Here is a 20,484-nt window from a genome sequence, read left to right on the forward strand (position 1 = left end):
TGAACAGCTCGGATTGCGCGGGAAGAGGCCAGAGAGCTTCAGGGGAGAATAACCCAAGGCTTTGCTCGAAAGGCGCCCCGTGTGAACCCCGGCACATTTCCGTGTGCCCCTTCTCCAGCATGTATTCGGGAAGGCTTCGACCCTTACTCCCCCTTCAGCAGCGCACCCACCCCCCGCCTTCGACGGGCGCCTCTCCCAAGATGGCGCCGGCCCCTCCCCTCGGCTCTCTCTTGGGAAATCGAGCTGGGGCGGGATGCCGCCGAGGCTCGTCCTCCTCGCCGCTTGGAGGCCGGCCCAGGGTGCTGTGTGTGTGAGAGAGCGTGTGTATGTGTGTGTGTGTGTGGACGCGCACGAGCGGCGGGCGGGGCAGCGGCAGCGGCGGCGGCGGCAGTAGCCCGACTAGCAACGGCGGCTGAAGGAAACCGAGGGAGAGCGAGAAGCAACAAGCTGCGGCGGACCTGGGAAGCGGAGCGAAGGGAGGGCGCGCTTCGGTTTCTCGGTAAGCGGCGCGCTCGGGTCAGGGGGGGGGCGCGGGGAGAGAGTAGCCAGCCGTCCCCCTTGGTGGCGAAGCCGAGAGCCGGAGGAGGTGGTGAGGAGGAAACTTTTCTCCTCCCGGTCCCTGGCGGATCCGCGGCCATGTTGGGATCCCGTCTGTTCTGGGGAGCGAGGACGGCGGCGGTGTGGGGAAGGGGGGAAAAGGAGGCTCCCCCACAAAGACCCGGACGGCGTCCCTTGATTTAGGCGCGGCTCCGCGGAACCTCCCTCCGGAGGAAAGGCGGCTCCAGCTTTGCCCATTGGGAGCCGGCGTCCCGGAGGCGCGGGATAAACGCGGCGCCGTCGGGGCCGTGTGTTTGTGTTTGCGGTGGGTTTCGGGCGCGCCCTGACTCCGTCGCGCACAGGCGGCGGCACACGACTTGGCACGGATTGAGGACCCCTGCCTGGCAGCAGCAAAGGGCGGCTGCGTGAAAGGAGAGAGGAGGAGGGGGGACGGGACGGGACGTGGCGGCCTCCCAGAGTCTTAAATAATTTAAACCGGTTCCCCTTTTAAGTGACACTTTCCGAAAGTAGTGGTAGCCGAAGCTTCTTTCCCCCTCAAACTCTGGCAAAAGTGAGAAGCGGCCGCCCGAAGAAACACCCCCCCCCCCCAATCTGCGTTCATTGTGGGGCTGAGATCGAGCGGCTGCAGCTTAATTGGCACCCCGTGGATATGTGCAGGGGGGAGTGTGCGCACCTCCCACTCCTCAGCGTGGCATTTACTTTAGGTAAAATGAGGCGTATGTGGTCGCCCCCCCCCCTTTCCTCCCCTCAGTAAACAAAACGGAAATCATTTCCCACTTCTCCAGAGAAAATAGGCTTCCCGCTCGGTTCTTCTCTTTTATTCTAGCACTGGAATAATAGTGGTTTTTAAAAAATACCTATTTATGAGATTTATTTTTTATTGGGTTGCGGGGGTCTTCTTGCTTTTAAAGGCTGCCTGTCAAAAGTTGCGTATGGTGCGTTTCCCCTCTTTCCCGGGCGAGTTTTGTGATGGTGCGTGATTGTTTTGCATCAGAAGGCAGGGAACTTCCTGTGACTGTCAACAAGGGTTAGCAAAGCAAGTGGATTCCGGTTGGAAGGAAGTTAGCTCTCCTAAGTTTTCTTCTGATAGGCTGGGCCTGGCTGAGATGTTGTTCATGCCAGTGGTTTTTTGTTTTAAGTTTCTAATGCCATGGCATCCTGGAGACGGTGCCAACTTTCTGTTAGCTGCTACAGAAATAAGAGCTGGTTCTTTTCTTATGTTACCTGTCTGCATTTGGGATTTCATTTGCTTATTTATTTAGAGAACCCATACCTGCTTTTCCCTTAAAAGAGCACTCAGTGCAGCTTGTGAAAATTACTATTAACAACACAGACAAGTCTAACACTTAAAAACGAGGCAAAGAGTTTTATAGGTGTAAAGTCACAAAATACTAAACATGGCTTTTAAACAATAATGATTGAGATAAGTATTGAAGTGGTAAGCCAATTGAAGTGATTAAAGCCTTTCCCCCATGTTATTCAGATTTTATAAAAAAAATGCTTTCTGCTATCAGGTAAGATAAATATGTTAGCTTAAAATAATATTTTTTTCTGCTGTTGTAATTTACATTGGAATAAATTGGTCCAGTCAGCTAAGTTTCTTATATTGATGGCCATCAGACCTAACAGTTTCAAACTAGCCAGTACATTTTCTTTTTCCATGTTTACATTCAGATGATAAATATTTTGGAGTGCAGTCTTACACCTCCTCCCAGATCAGCTGATTAGAGAGTGTTAGGAAGGAGGGGAGACACCTCCACTGGTGGAGAACTTGACTGTTGAGATCCCTCCTATGCATGCAGATAGCTCCATGTGCATAGAACTTCAGTTGGTGGTTCTTTTTTTTGCCAGTGGTGGTTCTTTTGCCAACAGTAAAGGTAAAGGTAAAGGGACCCCTGACCATCAGGTCCAGTCGTGTCCGACTCTGGGGTTGCGGCGCTCATCTCGCTCTATAGGCCGAGGGAGCTGGCGTTTGTCCGCAGACAGCTTCCAGGTCATGTGGCCAGCATGACAAAGCCGCTTCTGGCGAACCAGAGCAGCGCACGGAAACGCCATTTACCTTCCCGCTGGAGCGGTCCCTATTTATCTACTTGCACTTTTTTGGGTGCTTTCGAACTGCTAGGTGGGCAGGAGCTGGGACCGAGCAACGGGAGCTCACCCCGTGGCAGGGATTCGAACCGCTGACCTTCTGATCAGCAAGCCCTAGACTCTGTGGTTTAACCCACAGCGCCACCTGGGTCCCAGTAGCTGGCATTAATCCCTAAAGTGGGATGACCTGGGGCAGGGGTGGGGCAGGGGCAGCCTTGGATCTGATAGATTCAAGGTCCCTTTTTTCCAGGTCAGAATGCTCCATCCTCTCTGAAGCTGGCTTAACTAATTCCTTCCATGTAGGAATATAGAAGGGTGAATTTAAAGAGAAAAGCTGTGTGAAGCAAAAGAAGCAGCAGCAAGTTCCCTTCACCTTCTGGACTGGCCAGCACAAGCTGACAGGGCTTCAGAAGTGATAGTAGGTACACCACTCAGTGATGTGGGGGCAGTGATGTGCTTTATTTTTCTGCAGAAAACTGTTTCAACCATTCTTCAGTAACAATGACAGTCAGTGTCCCTTCCAGCTCTACAATTCTATGGTTCTATGCATTAGTTAGCTGTGACTTATATTTCTCCAGGGTTGGTTTCATATGGCATTGGGTGATTGTCTTTTGGCCCCCAGGCAGTTGTGCAGTTTGGGTGCCGTTGGGTATCATATTGTCCCTAGTGTCGTGTAACATATATATGAAGCCATGGGAATGGTTATTAGGAGATTTGGGGTGAGCTGTCATCAGTATGATGATAATCCCCAGCTCTGCTTCTCTGTAACATCTGAACCAGGAGAGGCCATGTAAGCCCAGGAGTGGTGCCTGGACTTGGTGGTGAGCTGGATGAAGGCCAGCAAACTGACTGAATCCTGGCAAGACAGAAATGCTGTGGATGGGTGATACTTGAGTCCAGATAATTTGTCTTCCCTAAATGGAGTTGTATTCCCCCTGAAAGAGTAGTTTTATAGTATGGGAGTGTTACTGGATGCATATTTGCTGCAAGAGGCCCAGGTGACCTAGGTGGCTAGGAGTTCCTTTCACCAGCTTCAGCCATTCCTGAATCAGGATAGTCTGAGCACTGTCATCCATGCACTTGTAACCTCCAGTTTGGATTACTGCAAAGTACTGCAGGTGGGACTGCCCTTGAGGTTGGTCTGAAAGCTTCAACTAATGCAAAATACGACAGCTACAGGGTATCTCCACCATGCTACACCACTGCTGAATTAATTGCAATGACTGCCAGTTAGCTACTGGACTACTTTCAAGGTGTTGATTTTGGTGTATAAAGCTATATAACATATTGGCCTGAATATAAGCCTCACTTTTTCTCCAAATTCCGACCGTGAAAAGTTAAAGTGCGGTTTATATTCCCGAACTTACGGTGTTGCAGCCAGGAGTGCGGGGCAAACAGCACTAGGAATGCAGCAAAGCCCTGTATGAGCATCAAGGAATGGAGTGACTTATATTCAGGTATTTTTTCTTTTTCTTCTTCTCCTCCCTCCAATTTTAAAGGTGCGGCTTATATTCGGGCCAATACAGTACAGCTTGGGACCAGGATTGTCTCACTCCTTATATAGTCACTGTGCTCTTTTGTTGATGGCCTCCTGCAAATACCACTGTTATCAGGAGGTCCATTCCACACTGTATAGGAATTGGGCCTCTAGAACTGCGACACCTGCCCCATGGAATGTCCTCCTATTAAATATTAGGTGCCGCTTTGGTTGTCTTTTTGGCACCTCCTGAAGTCCTTCCTCTTCCAACAAGCCTTTTAAGCAGGACTTTTCCCCACTCTGCATCTGTATTTGAATTGTTTTTAGGTGTTTTTATTGTTTGTGTACTTGCCGCTCAGGGCTTTTTTGGTAGGAAAGGCAAGATATAAATTTAATACAGTAAATACTTCTGTTAATAGTTCAGCAGTGAAATGTCGAATCCTTGCCAATGCATCTGTGGAGGGAAATATATCCAGTTCACTTCATAACCTACCCATATATTGGTAGGTTTCTGCCAGAAGAGGCTTTTTCGATGTCTATTTAAGAGTAGATGTGTTTTCTCACTATCTATGTATCTTGGACTTAATACATTTGGCATTTCCTTTTCAGAAAATGAATGCTAGTATGTATGGAGGTGTAACTGGCTTTCTCACCAGCTGAGATCTTGGGCCAGTCCTGGTTATTAATTGTTAGTCCCAGCATTCACACTCATCAGTTTTGAACTTGTTCATGTAGGTGGCCTTGAACCTGTAGTGTAAGATTCTTCATCTTCTGTGTTTTGATAGGAGCTCCTGTCACATTTATGTTTTCCTTATTTCTAAAAAAGACTTAAGTGCAAAATCAGTATGTGAAGTACTTCTCATCTCCCTTCCCTCAAAAGTTTCTTTGCTTGTTAGCCCACAAAATCTTGGAAGGATGTAGGCCAGCATTTCCTAACCTAGTGCCCTCCAGTTGTTTTGGACTGTAACCACCATTAGCCTCAGCCAAGACAACTGTGGCAGCCGGACCTGATGGAAGTTGTAGTCCAAAGCATTTGGAGGGCACCAGGCCGGCAAGGCTGCTGTGACTACATGTAGACGTCTTGGTTCAGATGAAGTTTTTGAACTCTTTTACGTAAGCCCCCCGCCCCCCTTTATAAGTTTTTCTCTTCTAAAACAAAAAAGGGGGAAGTCTTATGTAAAAGATGAAAAGCCACAACTAAGAGTGTTCACATGTTCATACAATATACAAAAAGCAAGAAAATTAGAGAAAGGAAGCATGAAATAGTAAAAGCATGTCGTATAAATGTTGTCTTGCCAGATCTAGTGACAAACAAGCCAATGGTTGCAATCTTTTCACAGCCACACGGGAAGCGTGGAGGGAGTGGACAATTTTAAGGCTCATGCAGACTCATTGCATTCCAGTTGGACATATGTTAATAGAACTAAAGATTTGTTCTTGAATTGTCATAAACCTGAAATAATGTCTTGAATTCCATGAGAGCATGTATTAGTTGGTTAATCTTCCTGGAGGAATACATTTCTAAGTGCAGGCTTCATTTCTTATATTTGCATTTGGACTTTTGTGTTAGCTGTTTACTTGAACATGTTTGTACACTTATGATTTGTTCTGGCAGCTGAAAATCCTGTTCGTAGAGATAAAAACATTATGTGCTTCCTCCTATTATGTGATATTTTAAATTATGCGATGACTGCAGAAATAAGTGCACACATTTACAAACCTGTTTGGGACTATCATATATCGGCTTAATAAGCTGCAAACATTTTGCCAAAGCATACAACCCTTTCCATTCTTCCTTCTTTGAGTGCAGCAATCAAACCTGGAAGTCTACAGTTATCTGTAGTTTACCACTTAATGAAATGGAAAATTATGGTTACCTGGTTCAGAACAAGTTGGGATCTCAAATAAATATCTAACTTATATGTGAGCTATTGACTTGTTCTGAACGTGGCGAGCATACTTTCCCAGTTAATGATTAATTTGAGACTTAATTTCTATGAGGAGGGAAGGGGCTGCATGTGAAGGCAAAAGGCTTGAACATATTTGTTAATTAAGCAGAGATATAATAATCTGAATATGGCCAATTGTCAGGAGAATTTTTTAAAAAGACGAAACAGAGCCAACATCGCTCTGATTTATCTGAAACAAACCCATGTTGTTAAAATGGGTCCTGTGCTACCGTAAGATTCCAGAAATACATTTTCGTAATGAACTTTAGTTAGGACTGTTAACATCAGAGCTGAAAAAGCAAAATTTGTTGCCGCCACATCAAAGATTTGGGGCCCCCAGCCCTAAGAGCACCAAATTCAGTTTCATTGGGGAGCAAAGACTTGCCTTTTTAGGGACATAAAGAGTCTGCTGAATCAGGTCACTGGCCCATCCTGTTCTAGACCAGCATCCTGTTCTCACAGTGAGCGACCAGATGCTTGGGGAAAACCAGCAAGCAGAACATGAGCACAAGAGCAGCCCCCCCCTTCCCTCCTGCAGTTTCCAGCAACTGGTGTTCAGAAGCATTACTACCTCCAGCTGTGGAGGTATCGCGTAGCCATCGTGGCTAAGTAACCATTGATAGCCCTTTCCTCCATGAATTTGTCTATTAATAAAACAGATCCTCTTGCGTTTCTAATATACGGTAAATACCGGTACATACCGTACTTTTCCGTGTATAATACTAGGTTGTTGTTTTTTTTTACTTAAAAATAATGTTGGGGGGGCGTCTTATACACGGGGACGTATTATGCACGGGAAAATACAGCACATTTTCATTTTAAACGGTGACCCAAAGGTTCAGAGGAGCTGCAAAAAGAAAACACATCTCTTCCCAATACTAGGTGACATCCATTAATGGCTGATGCCTCTTACGTCTGGTAGGGTGGAAGGCAGAGAGCCCAAACAGGAGCTGTTCGAGTTTTGTCCCCGAACTCTTCCCTGTTGAGTTCTACAAAGGCAGCACTGAAACTAAAGGCAAGGAAGCTGAAAGGCAGTGCCATCCCCTGTGCTGGTTGTAAGTAGCAAAGCACAGACAGGGCGAGGGCAGGCTGAGGTTAGTGGGCCAGAGCCCCATTTGCCCTGATATACCAGCCTCCACTCTGAGATCCACTTGTGTCTTTTCTGTGAGCTGAACAGACATCTTCCTCGGCTCCCTCCTGCAACTCCCACATGCGCCCCCAAAACTTCACCAGAGGGTTGGTGGACTCTGTGCCAGAGGGGAGGGATGAACTGCAAAGGGAGAGGAGGAAAGGGAAGTTTCATTACATGAGTGGCAGTCACTCACACAGCATTGCATTTTGCCAACTGTGTCAGTTGTTTCAATGTTGATAATTTCTAAAGTGATATGGCTTGCCTTTCAGTTCCCTTTGGCTACTATGTAAAGTAAATATTATTAAGAAAAATGGCTACATTCCAAATACTGACTAAAACCCTGACTTTCTAAATATGTTTGGCAAGATAAGCTTCTGTGTTCTTGCCTCGAACCCCAGATTAAGAATTTCATCAGTATTCATTGACTACATTCCAGAAGCTTCAGTAGACTCATTCCATTAAGTTTATTTGGTTGCTGTGAGGATTAAATCATGCTTGTCACATTTGTGTGTGCTTTTTTCTGCACCTGATATAGCACTATGGTGAAATGGAGACTAAAAGCTAAAGTTTATAAAATTATCAAGGCTTTTGAGAGCATGCTGCCACTTTGTTTGTAACTAGATACCTCCTTCCCCAAAGAGGAAGAAATTGTCACACTGGCTGAGTCAGTCAGTAATATACTTCAAAGAGGAATGAATTTCTGTTATATAAGTTATTCTAGTGGCAGCTTAAAACGTATTTCCAGTGGCACATTTTTCTTTTTAAAATGTGGTGGTCTTAAGTTTCTCAAGGTAGTAGTATAGGGGAAATTAGGAAGTTATCTTACTGGATGTAAATAAGAAGATAATGAATTCCAAAACATTTATTGATTACACGTGCAATCAATAAATGTTATTGAATTCATTTTCCTCTTATTGACCTCCAGAAAGGGAACCTCCTATTAATGGACAGTTCCATGGATAGGGCTCATGTTTGGATAGAAAGAAGGAAATAAATTACTTATTAGTAAAAATACAACAAAAACCTTTTGCTTGTAGATTTGCTGTAGAGGACTATGAGTCACCTTTTTCTGTCTCTCTTGCCTTTGCAATTAAGAGTGAACCACATTTTCTGAAGCGATTCCTGGTTGGATAGTGAAATTTGCACTTGGTGTTGGAGACACAGGTATTTAAAATATGGAGATTGCTGACTTGCATTTTGAGTTATGGACCGTGTGCAGAAGTATGCTGCAAAAATTTTTTAGTCCATAGGGCACTGAAGAAGAAGAGGAGGAGGAGTTTGGATTTGATATCCCGCTTTATCACTACCCAAAGGAGTCTCAAAGCGGCTAACATTCTCCTTTCCCTTCCTCTGCCACAACAAACACTCTGTGAGGAGAGTGGGGCTGAGAGACTTCAAAGAAGTGTGACTAGCCCAAGGTCACCAAGCAGCTGCATGTGGAGGAGTGGAGACACGAACACGGTTCCCCAGATTACGAGTCTACCACTCTTAACCACTACACTACACCACACTGGCGAAAGAGAGGCCAAGAACTCTGTGCTGGGTGCAGCTGAGGGGGCTTCTCTCCTCTGAACAGCCTACTTGCTTTCTCTGCTAGATGCAGAGATGGGGCAAAGTACTCCATCCACCTGGGCTGCTTACTCAGTACTCATTTGCATGCAATTCGTTGTTGCCTGTGGCCACAAGGCTGAAAATAGGGGCCATATTGCACCCATTTTTAATAAGCATTTCTCTATATTCAGTTGCTACTGGAATCATTTCCCAAAGGATTAAAGTCTTTGGTGTAGTTTTACCTATTTCTTTCACTTTCTTTTGTTGCACATTTTTCTTTTGCAGCTTAGTGCTTCCTTGCTTATAGTGGCTGCTTCAGATTTCATCTCCTTTCTATATAACGTCTCAGACTGATAATTGTTAATGAGTACACTCCTGATTTAATGCTCCAGAGTAACACAGAGTGGCTTAACCTTCTTATCTATTTTGAGTTGCCTAGAGATTCATGAATCAGTCACTGGCTTGCTAATCTTCTGAATGCATGCACTTTTGTGATGATTAGTAATCCAAATTTAAGTTTAGATCATGGCCAGTTGAGTTAACTGTGGCTCTTATACAAACAAGGTGTGCTCTTGAAGTGGTCATTGAACAATAGCAAAGCACCCTGAGTCAGGCTGTAGTATCTACTTATCAAAGGAGGAAGAGTGACATTGCCATTTGTAGTGGGCTGCAACTGTTGTGAGATGTGACATAATTTAGATACCGGAAGGTTTAGTTTACTTTGGTCCTGCTGGGCAGAGGAGATCGTGTGTTGAAACCTTGCTAATTAATTACAGCTGTGTCTGGTGGGAAGGTTTGGACTTAATTTAAATGTAAAGCAAGAAAAGTTTGGTCTTTCTTATTTTCTTTAGGAATAAGGATCAAAAACATCTCAATGCCTCCTCCCAGTTTAGCTTGTTCTACCTTTCGTACCCCCCAACTCCACCAATCCAGACCCATCTGTGTTGCTTGTGTATAGTATGCCGCTGGTCTCTGGACTAGGGCATTGCTCTGAAATTGACATTGCATGAAAGAAAGCACAAGAGAAAGTGATCCCTTCCTAAAACTGACAACAAACCAACATTAGGATAAAGCAGCAACTCTTTTGGCAGAGAACTGGACCTTTATCTTTATCCAAGAGTGCTGTGGAGGTTTCTTCATTGGAAGTGGCTGCAGTGATTGTAAAATGCCCAACCTCAGCTGCACTGAGGCAGGATTCATTTCCTTAAGGATCTTTTTGTACTAAATGTCTCCTTGGCAGGATGATTGATTCCACACTTGGAGATGCTAGTTTCATAATCAAGGTAAACACAATATGTAATAAACAGCTTTATACTTCCCTTGTACTCTTTCGGTTCATAGGATCGCCATACCAGTTCAAAATTTCCCCCTCTTTTATGTTATGGATATTGTTTTGAAGTGGCATGATTTGTTTTATATAAAGCCAAGAAACCAGTGTAATTCTATTGGTCCCATGTCAAGCATATCTTTAATAATGATGACGATGATAATAATAATAATAATAATAATAATAATAATAATAATAATTTATTTATACCCCGCCCATCTGGTTGGGCTTCCCCCAGCCATTCTGGGCGGTTTCCAACAAAATATTAAAATACAGTAATCCATCAGTAGTCCATTAATAACAATAATCCATTAATAACATAAATTCATTTTAAAAGGCACTTAAATCAGTGGTGTGTGTCTGTTCTGCATCTGTCCAATAACTCATTCTGCCTGTATTATGCATTTTCAGTTGCTCATTGTTTTTATATTCATAGAGAGAACACCCATCTTTTTAAAGTGTTGGTGAGCTGTCTAACACCTTTCACAGATAGGGCACAACTTTAAGAAAATTGTGCAACCAGTTTTAGCCAGCTTTGCAAACTGAGAGTTTGAAACATCTTAGGGTTTGTGTAAGTATGGTTAGTGTTGGTTTAGATGTAAGGAACCATGGTTATCTGGGGCATACAGACTAGTGATTTTGCAACACCCTTCTGATATACTGACTTTGGAAGCAGTATGCCTGCACCTGATTATTAGATTCACCTTGCATCTCTAAAGTTTTCCATGAAGCACAGTGAAAGATGCAGTGTCAACTGTGAGAAGTAAAGGGTGAGGGTTGTAAATGCTTTATTATGCGGTGGGATCACCGAGTAAAACTGAATAGTGTAATAGTTGGATAAATTTAGCAGTATAGTGACTCTAACTTGAGTTCTTGTGGTTAAATACGTGGATTTCCTCCACATCATCAAAATAGTTCAATGTGCTGCATTCATAGCTTAAATTCTGTTCTTCACGGTACAGTTAGTTCTCTTCCATTAACTAGTTATTTACATATTCTTTTTTCGTTTATTTCTGTGGTTTATATTCCAACCTCCGGTTTCGGTTTACAAAAAGTTAAAATTACAACAAAACATATTGGAGCAAAAGCATTAGATGCCATGTCAATTCAAAATTTTTCAAATCCAAATAACAAATGTTTGGGTGGTGCCACTGTTTATTTTCATATGTGCATTAAACTGGCTGCATGCTTTACCAATTAATTTATTTGTATGGGAAGTATGATCTAACCTTATTCTGATGGATGTACTGTTATTGGGTGAGACAGAGAGAATATGTGGGATGCCTATCCAGGGTCTCAGCATTAAGAGTAACCAATATATCCTGTCATGGATGGATTGGTTGGTCCAGTAGGATAAGAATTTACCGGTACACTAGAATGACCAACTTCTATGTTTCCAAGGACTACCCTGTTTCTCCAGACATGAGTCTGGTGAGGACTAGATCATTTCAATTGCCCTAGTGAGTTGTTTGACTGTGTATGTCATTTTGCAATAAAGGAGTTAGAGGTACAGAAAAAGGGCTGTGGTGGCATTGATAGGGTGGGGTGCATATCTGATGAATGTGCTTTCCTGAAAGATCCTCTTAAGGGGAAGTTTAGCAATGGGTCTTGCCATTCCAGAATGCACACAATGTACAGTACAATTGATACAAAATTCACATGTAGTCTCATTGCTCGGCATGTGAAACAGTAAAATGTCTTGCTGTACCTTGTTTTAAAATATGGTATGGCAACTGGGGGCAAAATACAGTTGCTTCATGTGCCGATCCAGTTAGCATCATGCCTTGGCTCTTCACCATACTGAATAATCTTATGTTTAAATCATGATTGGGTGAAATTATTTAAGAAAAAGCTGTTTCTTGCACGGAATATTAAGTCAGCTGAGAATCATGAGCTTGTTATAGCATAGTGTTTGTACTGTTGCAAAGTCTTCAATGAATAGCAATCTTCTTGTGGGTAATGCTGAGGGAATCTTCCCAGGAAATCCCACAGGTCCTACGACAGCAATAGCAGATTATGTAAAGCTGGGTATTGTCAAAGACCTAATTGATGTAAGGTAGTATAAAAGTACTAAAAGTATAAAATGTTTTATGAAATAAAATAGCCCACAGAAAGAATTCTAAATTTATAATTTAGCATAGATTATTCCATAAGGTTAGAGGGCACATCTTGAGATATTTAGTCTAACAGAGTTTCTGACAGATTCACAGCTACTTTTAATTAAATTTCCAAGACCTCAAGGCAGTGTATAGTTCATTCTCATTCTCTCCCCCCCCCCCCAATCACCTTGGCAGGTAGGTTATGCTGAGAGGAAGTGGCAGGACCAAGGTCACTTGCTGAGCTTCATGGCTGAGCAAGCATTTTTACTGATTCCTGTAGCTTCATGGGAATACATAGTCACGTTTTGTGGAAATGGCATTAATATAATTATAACTTAGTATTAAAGTACAGTAATCCTACTGTTACATTCATTTAAAATTCTTATTGCAATCTAGCCATATACAGATGCATGCAGAAATTGTGCTTTTTAATTGTTTAAAGAGGCAGACTTGACTGCCATAGCTGATAGTGGAAGTTCACCTCAAGTGCTGATTTTATGCACTTATTTGGCTATGTGTATTTCTTTAGGAAGTGATACTTGGATTTAGCTCACTGTTCCTGTTCCGTTTTCCCATTTCCTATTCCCGCAACAAGTAAGTGTAAAAGTTTTAATTTCTGACCGATGGAGTTTGATTCTGTAGCCCTGATGGCTGAAGTCAGTGACTCTATTAACTAAGTCCTTTTAAACGTGAATGATAGTGAATCTGATCCAGCACTGTCAAGTAACATTTTAAAAGCCAATTTGTGACCTTTGTGTGCTGCAATAAGCCTTCTTTATAACACTGGTGTATCTTAAAACAAGATTTGCATGATAAGTTGAGCATTGAAAAAAGAAGACAAGGTAAATTTCCAGACTGTGTAAATGTTCATTAATTATGATTGCAACATGAAGGAATCCAACTGGATACCTGGACTGCACTTTCATTGACAGGCCCAGGCACCTTTCAAGGAATTCATTGTGAACTTCTTTGGAGTCCATTTGAAGGAATGGTTGGAATCCAAGCCACACATATAAATGGACTTCAGAAGAGCTCACTATAACTGCCAATCAGCTGATTGGCAGTTACAGCAACTCCTTTTGACAGGTTGGCTTAATTATGATGTTAAGTGATTGACAGGTGGCAGCCTTGCCCGCTGTTAAAGTTGACCTATGGAGAGTGGAGGAACTCAGGATTCAGACTTCCAGCCACTTCCAGCTCCCTATCATGGTGCTAACTGACATTTTAGTGCAATGGGAACATGCTGCAGCAAGCCCTGTGCTTGTGCACTCTCCTCCACTTCTCCTGCATATTGACTAGGTACTAACCTGCTAAAGAATGGATTAGGCATGCCTCTTGTTTTAATGTAGGCACTTATTATTGGGTATAGCAGAGAGTTTTGTCATGATAATGGATTTCACCCACACCTTAGGAGCTATTTTTGGCAAGTACATAGTTAGAAACCTAGAAACTAGGGCCCTGGGCTGTCATCTGTATATTTTAAATGTACAGTCGTACCTCTGGTTATGCTTGCTTCAGGTTGCGTTCGTCACGGGATACAAACGCGCCGAACCCAGAAGTACCAGAACGGGTTACTTCCGGGTTCGGCAATTCGCACATGTGCAGAAGCGCTAAATCACCACTCAGAGATTGGGGTGTGCACAACAGTATTTAAAGTAGTGGCCTCTTCAGAAAGCTGGTGCTGCCTACTGATGAAAATATCATAAAGTTGTAAGGTGGCTAGATTAGCACAACAATATTAGAAATTTCAACTTGGAATGATGTGATGGTTTTCATAGTTTCCGTTTGGCAATTCTGTCTTTCCAGTACATTTCTAGGAAAAGGGTACCATGACAAAAGGTTAAAAGACTTTCCATTCAGTGTGCAGTGCTGATGAGTTAACTTCCCTAAAATGAGCAGTATTGGCTCATGGTTTGTTTTTTTGTTGTACGCAGTAGCTTTCATCCTCAAGTCATCTCACCACACATCTCTAAATTGGGACTTAGAAAAACTAATAATTGGATATGACAAAGATCAAAAGTTATAGTTGTGGAAAAGGCCACAAAGTTAAAACAAACATATGCAGGACATGCAGCAAGAGACCACTCAGGCCAATGGAATAAAGCAGTGTTATTATGGAGACTATCCAACTTTAAAATGGTATCTCTTGGAAGAAATCTGAAGACAATCAAGTTGCCTTGTGTTGCTCCAATCCTGCTAAGTTTGATAAAGCAGCCTAATAGCCCCCCCTTTACTGTCCCCCTTTACAGCAAACCACAGCTGTGGAGGGTGTCAGATAGCAAGGCCACTATGGAAATCTGGTCTCCTTTAATGACAGGCAAGAGGGTGGCAAAAACTCATTCCCAGTGATGCTCACCAAATTCCCCGTTTCATTTAAAATAACTCCCTACACTTGGGGGGTTGGGGAAACAGCTTAATGGTTTGGTGTGGGACCTGCTGCTAGAGGAGAAGCTGACAGAAAAATGCATGCTGATAACATCTTGCTTGATTTGCAGCCTGAATAGCTGCAGCAACCTAACATTATTCCTTTTTGTTTTAGGATACTAGTGAAAGATGGTGGATCGCTTGGCAAACAGTGAAGCAAATACTAGACGAATAAGCATTGTGGAAAATTGTTTTGGAGCCGCTGGTCAGCCTCTGACTATTCCAGGCCGTGTCCTGATTGGTGAAGGAGTACTAACAAAGCTGTGTCGGAAGAAACCAAAAGCGAGGCAGTTCTTCTTATTCAATGATATCCTTGTGTATGGTAACATTGTCATCCAGAAGAAGAAATATAACAAACAGCACATCATTCCACTGGAAAACGTCACTATTGAGTCCATCCAGGATGAGGGGGATCTACGGAATGGGTGGCTTATCAAGACCCCGACTAAATCTTTTGCAGTGTATGCTGCTACTGCCACAGAGAAATCTGAATGGATGAACCACATAAATAAATGTGTTTCTGATTTGCTTTCCAAAAGCGGGAAGACTCCCAGTAATGAACATGCGGCTGTCTGGGTACCTGATTCTGAAGCCACTGTATGCATGCGCTGCCAGAAAGCAAAATTCACCCCCGTCAATCGTCGACACCACTGCCGGAAATGTGGATTTGTTGTATGTGGGCCCTGCTCTGAAAAGAGGTTTCTTATTCCCAGTCAGTCCTCCAAGCCTGTGCGAATCTGCGACTTCTGCTATGACCTCCTTTCCACAGGAGAGATGCCGACATGTCAGCCCACAAGATCGGACTCTTACAGTCACTCACCGAAGCTTCCTTTAAATGATATGTCAGATGACGACGATGACGATGACAGCAGTGACTAAGTAATGAAAGCGAATGTCTTAATATTACAATTGGTATTTGAACCTGAGTTGCTGGATGAGGAAACCTCTAGTTGCAGACTCTTCCGAGAGGCCTAACCTAGCCATAAAATCCGCCTGAAAAACCTTCAATTCAAATGTGCCTCAGTATCTGAATCTCTTAGATATATCATTGCTCTCTTTTCTGCAGGGATAGACTGTTGCAAATATATCATTTTTCCAGCTTTGCATACTTGATTTCCTATTTAGGGGTGAGCTGATGATCATCCTTTCCTTCCCCTTCTTTCCCAGCGGAAGAATAGAGAATGAAGAACAGTTTTTGTTCTTTTATTTTGCTACCAAGAAGCATCCCACAATGTGTTTGGCAGTGATATCCTACCACTTCTTTTTAATATTGGGGAGGGGGCAATTAAACCAGCGTAATGAAACTGGTATTTTTGGTTAGTGAATTGAATAGAACATCTATCCAGGCTTTGAAATTGATGCTGTGCTATGACCCCTTTTAACATAAATGCATTCTGTAACATTATTAACTTCTAAAACTTTATGCAAGAAGTCATATACCAAGCAGTGCCTTTTAATGATTGCACTGTTGCAGGAAGAAACTAATCCAATTTATCCTCTATTGTGCAACAAACTAAGAAATAGTTGGTGCTATTGACAATAATTGCTGTTGTGTAACTTGGATCTGAGTAGTGACGACTGTATGTTACGGCAATTTGTGTTGTCCGTCAGCCCCAGCCCCGCAGTACCTCTCTCTAATAGGATGCATGAGGGCAGATGAAACATTATTGTGGAGTCTGATGAATACAGCTTGAGCTCCCACACCATGTATACAACTACTCAACTTGGGGACCACTAATAAATTAGATATTCTTCAAATGGATTTAATATCTTGCTATTTTCAAAATTGTGTGAGATTTTTAAATGTTTATAGCTATCAGGTATTTATAATTGAGAACTGTATTTTGTCTCAGATCATGGTATTTGCTGTAATGTTTTTGATTTGATATTTATAAAATTAGTTCCTTAGATCTTTCGCTAACCTTTTTAAACTTTAGGAATGGATTTTTAAAAAATAATTAAAATGACTTTTAAAAGCACAACATCATGGGAAAGCATCCCAATCAGCCACCCGAAGAGAACTTGCAAAAATATCCATCCTTTGTACACAGCTGACCTCGAGATAGAAAAGAAATGCAGATGACTTCATTTTAAATATATAAATCCAGGAAGCAGGGCAATTAGGGCAAAAAGTGTTTCCAATAGAGTATTTTCTTTTTACCTTTAACAATACTATTTTCTACGATGGTGTCGTTTTTAGAGAAGTGTCAGATTTAGCTCTGTGAAGTTTTGTAAAACCCCAATACATAGCTCTATTTTTATATAACGGTAGTGTGTTTAATCAGTTTATGTAAAAGTCCCCTGATGGATTTGTGTTGGGAATTCAGTAGCATCTGAGAGTTTATAAAAAGTGTTGAATATTGTTTGTACAAAAAAAAAGTTACAGTATCTAGAATTTCATTTATTAAATGACAGTTTCTGCACTGTTTGCCACATCTGGCACTAACTGGGCTATATTTATTGAATAAACAATCAATTCTGCATCTTGTTCTAGTCTCCTAGTCTGTAATCTGGCCGCTGTAGCACAAAAGTCAGTGTTGGAAAAATGAGATGGGGAGTGCACTCCATCAGGGCAGGATGGTGAACTGGTGACCACCCAGTGTTCTACTCCAGCTCCCATCTGTGATTATTGGCCATGCAGGTTGGGGTTGATGAAAGTACAGTAGGTTCCCCATCCCAGCATTAGCTGATGTGGAGCAGCCACCATTCACTTGGGGGTTGCTTGGGAATTTGTTGGAGAATGTGTGGCAGCAGTGCCTGCCTGGTTGATTATGCCAATTTAAAGCTATGGTTTCCATCTTATATACAGATAACTGAATAGTGCTAACAGGGAAGGAAGGAGCCATGGTGTTAATTCAGGTGGCAGCCCAGAATAAGGCACATAATTACTGAGAACTTCTCTTAAGAAATGCTCCCCAAACTTAGCCAATTGCTCCTTGAATTCCCAAGTTGTAAAGCAGTTTGGGGGATTTGGGAAGAAGGCACTTGAAGGTTAAAATGTTTTAATTTTGTAAACCATAGTCTAGTGTTACAAGTTGCAATGAGCATCAGTCTCTGCATTCTCTCCTCCCCTCTCCTGCTTTGCCCGTTTCAGGCTAACCACAGTTTAGCACAAAATGTGGTTAAACTTAACTATGGTGTTCCAGTTACAGGTAGGTAGCCATGTTGTTCTGCCATAGTCAAAACAAAATAAAAAAATAGAAAAAATTCCTTTCAGTAGCACCTTAGAGACCAACTAAGTTTGTTCTTGGTATGAGCTTTCGTGTGCATGCACACTTCTTCAGATACCAAGAAGAAGTGTGCATGCACACGAAAGCTCATACCAAGAACAAACTTAGTTGGTCTCTAAGGTGCTACTGGAAGGAATTTTTTTAATTTTTTATTTTGTTTCAACTATGGTGTGTTAGAGCAAGCCAGCTTCAAGCCATGATCACTATGGTCTGAAGCTGGCTTGTTTTTTTAAATAATACTAATACTAATAATAATTAAGATTACTCATGGTGGTTCTGTGTTGGGACAACACAGCAAAATGTTATTAAAATGGAAATGACAGTTTCTGAACTTCTCAGCAGTGCTGGAAGGTGGCTGGGGGAGCACACAAGCCCCATGTTTGTTGAGCCTTATGCTTGTAATGCTAAAACATGGTTTGTCCAAACGAGGCGTTTGACTTGTTGTTAAAGCTGTAGATCATTAAAACACTAAAAATCAGATGTGCAGTTGATGTCAGGAAATGGATGGCCCTGAAATGCTGAGAAGTGATCTCAAGGAAGGAATCCTATGTGCATTTACTTGAGAGAAAGTAATACTAAAATCAGACTTTCTTCTAAGCAGACATCTGTAGGAGCTTGCTATAAATGGAATTAGTCTGTTTCTTCCCCTGAAAGCATAATTTGAAGATTGTTTTTTTTTCCATGGCACAGATAGGAACTATAAGGTACATCTTGATATAGTTCATCTTCATTCTTGTTCTACGTTGTGCAAAATTTTTTGCATAGTCAATATTGAATGTCATACATATATTTACCCAACTATTTTTGAATGTTGCACAAACGCTTCAGCACTTTCTACCTGCAAGAAAATTTATCCTCCCATCTGGCAATGTGTTCTGCCTACCTACCTTAACCCCATCATTATCTGTGAATGAAATTCACATTATGCTGCAATTGATCCCTGAAGCTGTTACCAAATTCACATTGTAGGAGAAAATAATTGTAGGACTAGGAGTGTGAAAATAGGTTGCCACTTTGTGGTTCCATTCAGGATGTTTATTGTGTAAAATAAACTTTTGTCTTGTGTGTTAGTCAAACTTTAAAAGGGCTTAATAAATGGTTTTGTAACTTTGTCAGTCTGGGCTGCTTTTATTTTGTAAATATGTTAATAGTTTTGAATAAGCAAGTCTTTATACTTTTCTTGTAAGGTATCTAAAGAGGAGTTTTAAAGTGTCTTGTCCAAAAGATAAGCATGGTCAGAGCACCAGATAAGCAACAATTGAGCTGCAACTCTGTGTTCACTTACCTGGGAATAAAGCCCACTGATCGCAGTAGGATTTATTTCTGTGACTGTACAAGAATGAACTGTAGGGCTATATTTATTTTTAGTAAATGTGCTAATTTCCATTTGCAGAAAATAAGCTAATTCCCTTTTTGTTATAATGAATTTATTCCTGATTTACCATATATACTTGAGTATAAGCCTAGTTTTTCAGCACATTTTTTGTGCTGAAAAAGCTGTCCTCGGCTTATATTCAAGTGAGGCGGGCGGTGGGGGCGGCGAGAAAGAAGCCCTTCCTCTCTGCTTGTGCCGCCGCCGCCACCCGCTCACCCCAGTCAACCATTCCTTAAGAAGCGTACAAGAACAGCGGTTCTTTCCTCTCCCCAGGCAGCTCGTTCCATTCCTGAACTGCTCACATAAATGCAAACTTTAGACCCCAGAAGGCAGAAAGCCTATCAGTTAAGGAAGTATTAAAACCCCACAGGTGCTCACTTTCCCTGGCTCGTGCTTAAACAGGACAGGATCCCAGCCTTCTCTGTATAACACAAGGGAACATTGTGCTGTGGGTTAAACCACAGAGCCCTAGGGCTTGCTGATCAGAAGAATGGCGGTTCGAAACCCTGCGACGGGGTGAGCTCCACAGCAGCAAAGGAGGAAGAAGAAGGAGCAGCCTCAAGAGCTGCTTTTGGGCTGCTCGTTCCTCCTCCTACCACAGCGGCAAAGGTGAACCGGCTTATATTTGAGTCAATAAGCTTTCCCAGGTTTTTGTAGGGAAATTAGGTGCCTCGGCTTATATTTGAGTCGACTTATACTCAAGTATATACGGTATCTCTTTTGTCTGTGTTAATGATTATTGGGGTGCCAAAAGCTGGTGTGTGCCCAGGACTTGCCATCAACTGAACCGTATAATTGAGTGTCAGATTGCATGCAAGCTTGCAGTTCTCACATGCAAACTGCACACCTCATAACACTGGAAAGATGGGTGGGAATTAGTTATATGGCAAGGGCAGAGGGAAGCAAGCCAAAGGTGGCATTTTGTGTGTGTAGGCCAGCAAGACAGTTTTTTTAAACCACACTCTGTTGAATGGACCTGAAGGTTTGTTTAATGTACACCAAAATCTGTGGCACTGCTAAGGAAACTTATCATCCCTAGGAAATAGTCATATGACCACTGTGTAGTCTAGTTGAGGTTTCTGTCCCTATTTATCAATGCTGCTATTTAAAACAAGGTTGGCTGGAGACATCCAGTGTCTCGTTAATAGCATTATTGCTAAGCCTGCACCTGTCCTGACCTTAATGTTATATTGGCACTAGGATTCAAAATGACAAAGGTCAGGGACAAAGCGTACAGTGTCTGTGAGTATCAAGTGGCTGAACTGGCAGAAATG

General features: G+C 42.4%; 1 protein-coding gene across 1 annotated transcript; it reads left to right on the top strand.

Moving 5' to 3' along the window:
* The first annotated feature begins 347 nt into the window (after positions 1–347).
* Positions 348–17,093, top strand: PLEKHF2 (pleckstrin homology and FYVE domain containing 2). The gene is made up of 2 exons (XM_033155610.1): positions 348–499; positions 14,721–17,093. Exon 2 carries the CDS (start codon positions 14,735–14,737, stop codon positions 15,482–15,484), a length of 750 nt encoding a protein of 249 aa, XP_033011501.1. The 5' UTR covers positions 348–499; positions 14,721–14,734; the 3' UTR covers positions 15,485–17,093.
* Positions 17,094–20,484: the final 3,391 nt, after the last annotated feature.

Source organism: Lacerta agilis, chromosome 7, assembly GCF_009819535.1.
Source record: "Lacerta agilis isolate rLacAgi1 chromosome 7, rLacAgi1.pri, whole genome shotgun sequence".
In the NCBI taxonomy this organism is placed as follows: Eukaryota; Metazoa; Chordata; class Lepidosauria; order Squamata; family Lacertidae; genus Lacerta; species Lacerta agilis.

Excerpts from the sequence above, each read along its gene's own strand:
- PLEKHF2 (XM_033155610.1), top strand. The coding sequence starts at position 14,735 with ATGGTGGATCGCTTGGCAAACAGTGAAGCAAATACTAGACGAATAAGC.